Source organism: Staurois parvus, unplaced genomic scaffold, assembly GCF_062004578.1.
Source record: "Staurois parvus isolate SC_StPar_1 unplaced genomic scaffold, SC_StPar_1.0 ptg000525l, whole genome shotgun sequence".
NCBI lineage: Eukaryota > Metazoa > Chordata > Amphibia > Anura > Ranidae > Staurois > Staurois parvus.
The window spans coordinates 2,071,740-2,084,715 of NW_028318321.1; the positions used below are offsets into that span (position 1 = coordinate 2,071,740).

General features: G+C 48.9%; 1 protein-coding gene across 3 annotated transcripts in view; it reads left to right on the forward strand.

Annotated features, from left to right (window-relative positions):
* SLK (STE20 like kinase) overlaps positions 1-12,976 on the forward strand; it is a 107,340-nt gene that overhangs the window by 36,980 nt on the left and 57,384 nt on the right. For all 3 annotated transcript variants that reach the window (XM_089690264.1, XM_089690265.1, XM_089690266.1), the window contains exon 2: positions 4,024-4,188. In XM_089690264.1, coding sequence (XP_089546390.1) covers positions 4,024-4,188 — 165 coding nt within the window. The remainder of the gene's footprint in view (positions 1-4,023; positions 4,189-12,976) is intronic.

Below are 12,976 nucleotides of genomic sequence, written 5' to 3' on the forward strand. Positions count from 1 at the left end.
AGGACACAGGGGCTCCATGATCCCCTATTGCCCGGGGGCCCCATGAGTTGTCAGTCCGCCCCTGGTACAGTGCACCTTTACCAAAAATCTGCCTATGAAGATAATGGATGTCTGTAGATAAAAACAAGCTGTGCTGCTTTGACAAAAATTAAATAATGCCCTTGCTTTAGGTTTAGGTCATTTATGTACCTCAAGAAGCTTGACTGGATAACTCCCAGGACTTTGTCAAGAGAGGTCCAGCTGTTACTGTCACCTTCATCATAACGGGAGTGAGCTATTTCTCGGATTCAATCCCTCTTACAGGCACTTTCTCTCCCCAGATGCAGTAGCTCTCAGCTCAATGTTTGACCATTCACTCCTGTAATGGTGGATGTGAACAGTAACAGCTGGGCCTCTCTTAGCTGCATTCTGGGAGTATTCCAGTCAGACTTCATGACATACTGTATGTAAAATGGTCCACACCTATAGCAAGGGCATTATTCAACTTTCTTGAAAGGTGCACTTTGTTTTTATTTACAGACACACTGTTTCTGCATAGGCAGTTTTTGGTAAAGGTGAACTAACCCTTTAAAACCAATCAGGATATAGAAAAATGAATACATGTATTCTGTAGGTTGCCACTTTGGCTTCAGTTTTTAGATGGACCATGGCATTTTGTGACTTGGTAGAAAACATAGCAGCAGCTTTGAATCTATTCTAGTTTTCCTTGCCTTGAATAATATACTGTGGTATGCGAATAGGCAATTTTACATGATTTTGTAGTTTTGTTGAGCTGTCCATGTTGGACAGCATTTTTCGCTGGATGCAGAATTCCCAGTTTCTGTAGGTACTTGTGTTCTCCAGCGCCTCTGATGAACATGTGATAGAAATGTGTTGCAGCCAAATGCAGAAGCGCCTTAGTCACCATCTTCTATAGCTAATAACTATAGATTTTATTGCTGCTGTCCAAGTCATCATATAATCTTTCTGAATGCATTGGACCATGACTCTTTGGGCCTTATATATAATAGAGGTAGAACATACCTATACTACCAATTACCTATACTAGCCAATCATATTTTAGATTTATTTTTAATTTACAGATACACCTCACTTAATGACCTACCTGTTTAGTGACTGCTCAGACTTTTGACCTGCTTTCCGACGGATACAGTTCCTCGCTTAACTACTCTCCGATGGTACATGTATAGAGTTCCTCGCTTAACAACTGTCTCAGACTTATGACCAGCTCAGTTCTTTGCATAACAACCGCCTCTCAGACTTACAACCAGCTGTTGGACGGTATGTGTACTGTATACAGTTCCTCGCACACTGACCATTTCCCTTAATGGCCAAGTCCTTCGAACGGAATTTGGTCCTTAGGTAAGGAGTGTCTGTACTGAATAAAACATTTGACTGGTTGTTTTGGTTTGAATTTTTTATGCCCTACATGAAGCCTATTGTCTTTTGCCAATAATTGGTGGGATTTCAGCAAGATAAAAGAGAAAGAAGGAAGAATCTCTTCGGGATCACAAAATCAATAACAAAATGACAGACGTTCTTGTCACTTCACGTGTGCTTACACTACTATGTATTCACCCTTTGGAGAGATCGGCCCTCATTTCCTTTTGTGCTCCTTGCATGAGTTTAGGTGAAATCCAATGATCATCAAATAAAAGAAAAGTGACCGCTTTATATGTAAAAGGTAACCAATATAAAGACCTCAATAACAATCAAAAAAGTAAGTGCAGCGCTAAATGAATGTATGATAAAAATAATAAAAAGTCCAGATAAATGAACATATGTTGAACTCCAGTTGGAAGTTGTAACAATCCAAAAGTGACAATTTGTACAGATATCAGTGCAATAGCAGCAATAATACTTCAGTGATGGTGCTCCAAATCAGTGGGGTAAGAATACACACTCACCAGATGTGTAATGTATATACGCATTAAATCAGACAATGGAGGTCCCCGTTAGGAATCAGATGTAGCCAAGCCAAGGATAATACTCCCTCTGGATACTGGAGGTGTCTCAGGAGCTCTTGGGTAGTAAAGAATCCAGTCAGCCAGAGGTCCCCTTTAGGGATGGGTGGGTGTAGAAGCCTGTGGAACAGCGATTCCTTCCTCTGGATACTGCGGTGGATCAGGTGGGCTCTAAAAATTAATTGTGTATGTAGAAACGATCACTTTGGTAGAAGTTATCATGCAGAGTGGGCACTCTATTGCTGCTATTGCACTGATATCTGCACAATTTGTCATTTGTGGATTGTTCCAACTTCCAGCTGGAGTTCAACATATGTTCATTTATCTGAACTTTTTATTATTTTTATCATACATTCATTTAGCGCTGCACTTACTTTTTTGAAGGTGAAATCCAATGACACAGACAGTTCCTATCCTTCCCCACACTGTACAGACAAAAAAAAGAACTTGGATAGAGTTCCATTGCGGGGATAAGTTGGGAATATTTAGAACATTTGGGGGTGGTTTGTGGAAAAGGGAAGGATGGATTGTGTAAATGAGGTTTATTTTAAAGCTGTCAAGCCAATGGTAGGTTTATTTTGAGCTTGATATGTTCAGTACATGCTCTCTCCCAGCCAGCTTTCATCAGGTCTTGACTTATCAACAGACATGACTTCATCCCGGTGACACAACATCATTGTAACATTCTTAGCTACCGTTATCCTGTGTGAGTCACCAGGTTATAGTTAATACTTCGTTTAGTTGCTTCCTTTGTTAGAAAAGGAAGGGCATGTCAATATACATGTTTGAAAGCTGTGTAATATATCTCAGTCCAGCAAATGTATAAAGGGAACACAAATTATGTATAGACGTTATGTATTGTATAGACAAATTATGTATAGACATTATACATAAATTCATACACAACTCATGCAAGTTAGGCCAGCCTAGTTAGCCAGTTTTTAATTTTATGGCTTGTTTACATTTGAGGTTGTAGAGGCGTTGAAAACATAGGTCAACCACCTCTTACCCTTGGTTCACACCTATGTGTTTTTAGTGCATTTTGCAGAAATGCACTACAGTCCATTTAACATGGTTTCCTATGGATCTGGTTCACATCTGTGCATTTTGAGCCAGTGCATTTTTTTGCAAAGCATCAGTGACTATTTTCCCACAGCAGATTGCGTTTTTTGTGTAATAGACTTCAATAGACCCACACCAGAAACGCAAGTGTTGTATTTTTTTATGCGTTTTGCTTTTTTAGCATCAAAGTAGTGCAAGAACCTTACTGTGTTCACAGTCACATTTTAGGGCTAGTAGATAATTGTTATGGTTAAAGTGCTAATCCTAACTCTAACCATAACCCTACCCTTACGTTTAACCCTAGCCTTTAACCCTGACCCTAACGTGACTTTGAACACAAAGTTTCCTGCACTACTTTGATGCTACTTGAGTACTAGAGAGTGTAAAGTTGGATCAAAGTCGCATTAAGTCGCACTACATGAACAGAACTGTAATACTTTCCTATTAGCCAAAGAAACCACAAAATGCATAAAAAAAGCATGTTCAAAAACACAAAATGTGCCGGAAAAATGCATCAACTGCAACCTGCATAGATAGGAACCTAGCCTTAAGCTGCAAAGGCATAAAAAGGGGTGTACACATGTTACTGTGAAATGATCTCCCTTGTATTCGGTGGGCAGTACCACTGCTAAAAATGTCCTGCTGAACTGTAACTGCCCTGCAAAATAGGTTTTGTTCGTTCAGATTAGACATTGGTGAATCTTGTGTAAAAGCCATTCATAAATGGCTTTCTATATATAGCTTTTATTAAATTTTGTGAATTATCCATGAGTGGCAGATTATCCGTTTTCTGGAGTCACTAGGTGCTGTCCTTACACATAATAAAATTTTTTAGAAAATTGGTGGAGTTGTCATTAAATTCCATGTGTCATTTCTCCATGCAGAAAAAGAAGTCGTGCAATACCTCCCATTTTTTTCTTTTTAAAATATTGACCCAAACACCAGAGTATGTCTTATAACTGCACTAAACAGACTGTTCTTCTGTGTTTTTTCTCAGGCCCAAAATAAAGAGACTGGCATTTTGGCTGCAGCGAAGGTCATCGATACAAAGTCTGAAGATGAACTTGAAGATTACATGGTGGAAATCGATATTTTGGCATCATGCGATCATCCACACATTGTTAAATTACTGGATGCTTTTTATTTTGAAAATAACCTTTGGGTAAGTAATACATTGGTTATACCATTGCTGTGTTATCAGTGAAAGACTGTATTATGCCTACTAATGTTCTCTTGATAAAGTTAGACTATCTGGACAGTAAACTGCAGTGTGTACTTTTACCTTTTAAAGAGAACCAGACACTACAGGGGTTTGCCAGATTGTAAATGTTCAGTTTTAAGGTGTACATATGAGCCCCCTGTACCTTATGCAGGCCACAGGTGCTTAGTGCTGATACCTTCAAACTATTTCTAGAGCAGCCTGGTAACCCACAGCTCTCTACAAAATATCAAATAGCATCCAGAGCTGGCATTTTTTACTTCCATGAGAACAAGAGTAAGCAGTCATCAATCACATAATGTACAGCAAGAATCAGAACCGATGAGATTCCAACCAGTACAAGATAAGTCACAGAGTTGCTGACAAAGTTACATAATCCATTCACTGAGCAGACATTTTTTTTGCTGACCCTTGAGGCCTCATTGCATTTAGTGGCCAGTAGGCAGCGCTGGGACAAAAAGTGGGCCTTAGTTTGACTATGCCGACTGGTTTTGTGATCCCAGGGCCATCTAACAGTAATCTGTGTATTTCCCACTAGCTCAGCATCTACAGCAAACAAAACAGGACAAATGTTACATGCACTTTGTCTCCAGGAGGACTAGAACATTTTTCTGGTGAGAATTATTCTTTAAGCAAGTACATTTCTATAATAGATGTTTTGCAACAGTCATGGATTCGCAGCATCACCAAGAATAGAAGAGTGGACCAAAATCCCTCCTCCTAAGCCCTGGTTCACACTGGATGCGACTTGGCATGTGATTTGCATGCCCTGTGACTCTCAAATTGCATGCCAAGTCGCATCCTATTGTCCGCAATTGGAGCGGTCATATCAGTGCGGTTTCGACTTGGTTGGAGCCGCACCGATTTCAAAAGTAGTTCATGCACTACTTTTGGTGCGATTTGCATAGACATCTTTATCAGATGTCTTGCAAATTGCACCTGAAATCAGTGGGTCCTCCAACTTTGAAATCGTGCGACTTTAAGTAAGACTGTAAGTCGCACGATTTCAAAGTTGGGCTTGTTGTGAATGGAGGATACATCCTTAAGGTTTCTTTGCTGTCGCTTGGCAACTTGAAGTTCCTGCTCCCTCCATAAATGTTCTATGGGATTAAGGTCTGGAGACTGGCTAGGCCACTCCATGACCTTAATGTGCTTCTTCTTGAGCCACTCCTTTGTTGCCTTGGTGGTATGTTTTGTGTCATTGTCATGCTGGAAGACTCATCCACGACCCATCTTCAGTGTTCTGACTGAGGGAAGAAGGTTCTCATCCAAGATTTTACAATACATGGCCCCTCAATGCAGCAAAGTTAGCCTGTACCTTTAGCACCTCCGTGCTTGAATGTAAGGATGGTGTTCTTAGGGTCATAGTCAGCATTTTTCTTCCTCCAAACACGGCGAATCGAATTAATGCCAAAAAGCTCAATTTTGGGCTCATCTGACCACAGCACTTTCACCCAATCCTTCTCTGAATCATTTATATGTTCATTGGCAAACTTCAAAGGGGCATGTACATGTGCCTTCTTGAGGAGGGGGACCTTGCAGGGCAATTGATAATTAATTTGCATTTCTTCCATTTGCGAATAAATGCTCCAACAGTTGTCTCCTTCTCAGCAAGCTTCCTGCTGATGGTCTTGTAGCCCATTCCAGCCTTGTGCAGGTCTACAATCTTGTCCCTGACATCCTTTGACAGCTCTTTGGTCTTGCCCATGATGGTGAGGAAAAATGAGATTCTGTGGACAGGTGTCTTTTATACACATAACGAGTTGTCCTTAGGAGTACCTTCTTAAATTGACAGGACTAATCTGTGTACCACATGAGCACATAGCCAGTCTGTAGGAGCCAGAATTATTGTTGGTTGGTAGGGAATCAAATACTTTTTTTACTGCAACTCAATTTATAACATTTGTATCGTGTTTTGTCTGGATTTTTGGTTGTAATTTTGTCTCTATCATTTAAAATACACCTATGATAAAAAGTGTAAACCCTTAATTTCTTTGTAAGTGGTCAAACTTACAAAATCTGTAGAGGATCAAATAATTATTTTCCCCACTGTATACATTGCTGGGCTCTGTGATTGACGGTGGAATACATTGCTGGATGCCGTGTTTGATGATGGATTTACATTCCTGGATGCCATGATTGACGATGGATTTACATGGATTCATTTTTTTTTGTATCGTTCTTATAAGACCTTTTCAAAATGTGTGTGTTTTATTTACATTTAACTTTTTGTGGTAATGGAATACTAACATACCCCTGTACTAATTCTTCTGGGAGGGGGTAGATACCCGTGCTTCCTCCTGTTGTAAAAGTGGCTTCCAGATTACCCTGTATAGTATCCCCACTTTAGTAGCCTTGAAAAATGGCCAAAATCATTAGGGAGGGAAGAGACATACCCCCTCCACACAGGAACAGAGCTGAGGCTGTCAATCTGCTGGAGGTCCCTCCCCTGTCACCATTTTTCTCTTGGTGTCAGGAAAACTTGTCAGAAGTGACTCATGCTTATAGCAGAGGAATGAAGCAGCAGACAGAAAGGACAGTAAGTCTTAATTGAGAGAAGTACACACAATAGAAAAGCGGTTCTCAACCTGGGGGTCGCGACCCCTTTGGGGGTCGAACGACACTTTCCCAGGGGTCGCCTAAGACCATCGGAAAACGCATATTTCCGATGGCCTTAGGAACCGAGACACCGCTCCTCGATCCGTCTCCAGGTGTGGGCGGGATGACATGCCGTCCCTGTCATCTGGACACACCCCCGGGATCAATTCTTCCTCGTCGGTGATTGGCCGCCGGAACTGTAGCTCAGGAGAGGCACACAGGCGGCCAATCACCGGCGAGGAGGTGGAGCTTGGAAAGGAGGAGCCGAGCGGCACCGCGAAGATCGAGCGAGTGAAGAGGAGGAGAGCGGCCGGAGAAGGAAGACATCTGACCGGTAAGTGTCTGTACCATGGGAGAGGGAGGGAGCGAGCGAGCCCAGGCTGGAGCAGGGGTCAGCAAGGTAAGTATCATTGGTGTCAGTGGGAGGAATAGTGCCCAATCATTGGTGTCACTAATACCAATGATGGGGCACTATTCCTCCCCCCACTGACACCAACAATGGGGCACTATTCCTCCCCCCACTGACACCAACGATGGGGCACTATTCCTCCCCCCACTGACACCAACGATGGGGCACTATTCCTCCCCCCACTGACACCAACGATGGGGCACTATTCTTCCTCCCACTGACACCAACGATGGGGCACTATTCCTCCCACTGATACCAACGATGGGGCACGATTCCTCCCCCCACTGACACCAACGATGGGGCACTATTCCTCCCACTGATACCAATGATGGGGCACTATTCCTCCCACTGACACCAATGATGGGGCACTATTCCTCCCACTGACACCAACGATGGGGCACTATACTTCCCACTGATAGCAACGATGGGGCACTATTCCTCCCACTGACACCAATGTTGGGGCACTATTCCTCCCACTGACACCAATGATGGGGGCACTATTCCTCCCACTGATACCAATGATGGGGCACTATTCCTCCCACTGACACCAATGTTGGGGCACTATTCCTCCCACTGATACCAGTGTTGGGGCACTATTCCTCCCACTGACACCAGTGTTGGGGCACTATTCCTCCCCCCACTGACACCAACAATGGGGCACTATTCCTCCCCCCACTGACACCAACAATGGGGCACTATTCCTCCCACTGACACCAACGATGGGGCACTATTCCTCCCACTGACACCAACGATGGGGCACTATTCCTCCCACTGATACCAACGATGGGGCACTATTCCTTCCACTGATACCAATGATGGGGCACTATTCCTCCCACTGACACCAATGATGGGGCACTATTCCTCCCACTGACACCAACGATGGGGCACTATTCCTCCCACTGACACCAATGTTGGGGCACTATTGCTCCCCCGATACCAATGATGGGGCACTATTCCTCCCACTGACACCAATGTTGGGGCACTATTGCTCCCCCTGATACCAATGATGGGGCACTATTCCTCCCACTGACACCAATGATGGGGGCACTATTCCTCCCACTGATGCCAATGATGGGGCACTATTCCTCCCCCCACTGATACCAATGATGGGGCACTATTCCTCCCCCCACTGACACCAACGATGGGGCACTATTCCTCCCCCCACTGACACCAACGATGGGGCACTATTCCTCCCACTGACACCAACGATGGGGCACTATTCCTCCCCCTGATACCAACGATGGGGCACTATTCCTCCCCCTGATACCAACGATGGGGCACTATTCCTCCCCCTGACACCAACGATGGGGCACTATTCCTCCCCCTGACACCAACGATGGGGCACTATTCCTCCCCCTGACACCAACGATGGGGCACTATTCCTCCCCCTGACACCAACGATGGGGCACTATTCCTCCCCCTGACACCAACGATGGGGCACTATTCCTCCCCCTGACACCAACGATGGGGCACTATTCCTCCCCCTGACACCAACGATGGGGCACTATTCCTCCCCCTGACACCAACGATGGGGCACTATTCCTCCCCCTGACACCAACGATGGGGCACTATTCCTCCCCCTGACACCAACGATGGGGCACTATTCCTCCCCCTGACACCAACGATGGGGCACTATTCCTCCCCCTGACACCAACGATGGGGCACTATTCCTCCCCCTGACACCAACGATGGGGCACTATTCCTCCCCCTGACACCAACGATGGGGCACTATTCCTCCCCCTGACACCAACGATGGGGCACTATTCCTCCCCCTGACACCAACGATGGGGCACTATTCCTCCCCCTGACACCAACGATGGGGCACTATTCCTCCCCCTGACACCAACGATGGGGCACTATTCCTCCCCCTGACACCAACGATGGGGCACTATTCCTCCCCCTGACACCAACGATGGGGCACTATTCCTCCCCCTGACACCAACGATGGGGCACTATTCCTCCCCCTGACACCAACGATGGGGCACTATTCCTCCCCCTGACACCAACGATGGGGCACTATTCCTCCCCCTGACACCAACGATGGGGCACTATTCCTCCCCCTGACACCAATGATGGGGCACTATTCCTCCCCCTGACACCAACGATGGGGCACTATTCCTCCCCCTGACACCAACGATGGGGCACTATTCCTCCCCCTGACACCAACGATGGGGCACTATTCCTCCCCCTGACACCAACGATGGGGCACTATTCCTCCCCCTGACACCAACGATGGGGCACTATTCCTCCCCCTGACACCAACGATGGGGCACTATTCCTCCCCCTGACACCAACGATGGGGCACTATTCCTCCCCCTGACACCAACGATGGGGCACTATTCCTCCCCCTGACACCAACGATGGGGCACTATTCCTCCCCCTGACACCAACGATGGGGCACTATTCCTCCCCCTGACACCAACGATGGGGCACTATTCCTCCCCCTGACACCAACGATGGGGCACTATTCCTCCCCCTGACACCAACGATGGGGCACTATTCCTCCCCCTGACACCAACGATGGGGCACTATTCCTCCCCCTGACACCAACGATGGGGCACTATTCCTCCCCCTGACACCAACGATGGGGCACTATTCCTCCCCCTGACACCAACGATGGGGCACTATTCCTCCCCCTGACACCAACGATGGGGCACTATTCCTCCCCCTGACACCAACGATGGGGCACTATTCCTCCCCCTGACACCAACGATGGGGCACTATTCCTCCCCCTGACACCAACGATGGGGCACTATTCCTCCCCCTGACACCAACGATGGGGCACTATTCCTCCCCCTGACACCAACGATGGGGCACTATTCCTCCCCCTGACACCAACGATGGGGCACTATTCCTCCCCCTGACACCAACGATGGGGCACTATTCCTCCCCCTGACACCAACGATGGGGCACTATTCCTCCCCCTGACACCAACGATGGGGCACTATTCCTCCCCCTGACACCAACGATGGGGCACTATTCCTCCCCCTGACACCAACGATGGGGCACTATTCCTCCCCCTGACACCAACGATGGGGCACTATTCCTCCCCCTGACACCAACGATGGGGCACTATTCCTCCCCCTGACACCAACGATGGGGCACTATTCCTCCCCCTGACACCAACGATGGGGCACTATTCCTCCCCCTGACACCAACGATGGGGCACTATTCCTCCCCCTGACACCAACGATGGGGCACTATTCCTCCCCCTGACACCAACGATGGGGCACTATTCCTCCCCCTGACACCAACGATGGGGCACTATTCCTCCCCCTGACACCAACGATGGGGCACTATTCCTCCCCCTGACACCAACGATGGGGCACTATTCCTCCCCCTGACACCAACGATGGGGCACTATTCCTCCCCCTGACACCAACGATGGGGCACTATTCCTCCCCCTGACACCAACGATGGGGCACTATTCCTCCCCCTGACACCAACGATGGGGCACTATTCCTCCCCCTGACACCAACGATGGGGCACTATTCCTCCCCCTGACACCAACGATGGGGCACTATTCCTCCCCCTGACACCAACGATGGGGCACTATTCCTCCCCCTGACACCAACGATGGGGCACTATTCCTCCCCCTGACACCAACGATGGGGCACTATTCCTCCCCCTGACACCAACGATGGGGCACTATTCCTCCCCCTGACACCAACGATGGGGCACTATTCCTCCCCCTGACACCAACGATGGGGCACTATTCCTCCCCCTGACACCAACGATGGGGCACTATTCCTCCCCCTGACACCAACGATGGGGCACTATTCCTCCCCCTGACACCAACGATGGGGCACTATTCCTCCCCCTGACACCAACGATGGGGCACTATTCCTCCCCCTGACACCAACGATGGGGCACTATTCCTCCCCCTGACACCAACGATGGGGCACTATTCCTCCCCCTGACACCAACGATGGGGCACTATTCCTCCCCCTGACACCAACGATGGGGCACTATTCCTCCCCCTGACACCAACGATGGGGCACTATTCCTCCCCCTGACACCAACGATGGGGCACTATTCCTCCCCCTGACACCAACGATGGGGCACTATTCCTCCCCCTGACACCAACGATGGGGCACTATTCCTCCCCCTGACACCAACGATGGGGCACTATTCCTCCCCCTGACACCAACGATGGGGCACTATTCCTCCCCCTGACACCAACGATGGGGCACTATTCCTCCCCCTGACACCAACGATGGGGCACTATTCCTCCCCCTGACACCAACGATGGGGCACTATTCCTCCCCCTGACACCAACGATGGGGCACTATTCCTCCCCCTGACACCAACGATGGGGCACTATTCCTCCCCCTGACACCAACGATGGGGCACTATTCCTCCCCCTGACACCAACGATGGGGCACTATTCCTCCCCCTGACACCAACGATGGGGCACTATTCCTCCCCCTGACACCAACGATGGGGCACTATTCCTCCCCCTGACACCAACGATGGGGCACTATTCCTCCCCCTGACACCAACGATGGGGCACTATTCCTCCCCCTGACACCAACGATGGGGCACTATTCCTCCCCCTGACACCAACGATGGGGCACTATTCCTCCCCCTGACACCAACGATGGGGCACTATTCCTCCCCCTGACACCAACGATGGGGCACTATTCCTCCCCCTGACACCAACGATGGGGCACTATTCCTCCCCCTGACACCAACGATGGGGCACTATTCCTCCCCCTGACACCAACGATGGGGCACTATTCCTCCCCCTGACACCAACGATGGGGCACTATTCCTCCCCCTGACACCAACGATGGGGCACTATTCCTCCCCCTGACACCAACGATGGGGCACTATTCCTCCCCCTGACACCAACGATGGGGCACTATTCCTCCCCCTGACACCAACGATGGGGCACTATTCCTCCCCCTGACACCAACGATGGGGCACTATTCCTCCCCCTGACACCAACGATGGGGCACTATTCCTCCCCCTGACACCAACGATGGGGCACTATTCCTCCCCCTGACACCAACGATGGGGCACTATTCCTCCCCCTGACACCAACGATGGGGCACTATTCCTCCCCCTGACACCAACGATGGGGCACTATTCCTCCCCCTGACACCAACGATGGGGCACTATTCCTCCCCCTGACACCAACGATGGGGCACTATTCCTCCCCCTGACACCAACGATGGGGCACTATTCCTCCCCCTGACACCAACGATGGGGCACTATTCCTCCCCCTGACACCAACGATGGGGCACTATTCCTCCCCCTGACACCAACGATGGGGCACTATTCCTCCCCCTGACACCAACGATGGGGCACTATTCCTCCCCCTGACACCAACGATGGGGCACTATTCCTCCCCCTGACACCAACGATGGGGCACTATTCCTCCCCCTGACACCAACGATGGGGCACTATTCCTCCCCCTGACACCAACGATGGGGCACTATTCCTCCCCCTGACACCAACGATGGGGCACTATTCCTCCCCCTGACACCAACGATGGGGCACTATTCCTCCCCCTGACACCAACGATGGGGCACTATTCCTCCCCCTGACACCAACGATGGGGCACTATTCCTCCCCCTGACACCAACGATGGGGCACTATTCCTCCCCCTGACACCAACGATGGGGCACTATTCCTCCCCCTGACACCAACGATGGGGCACTATTCCTCCCCCTGACACCAACGATGGGGCACTATTCCTCCCCCTGACACCAACGATGG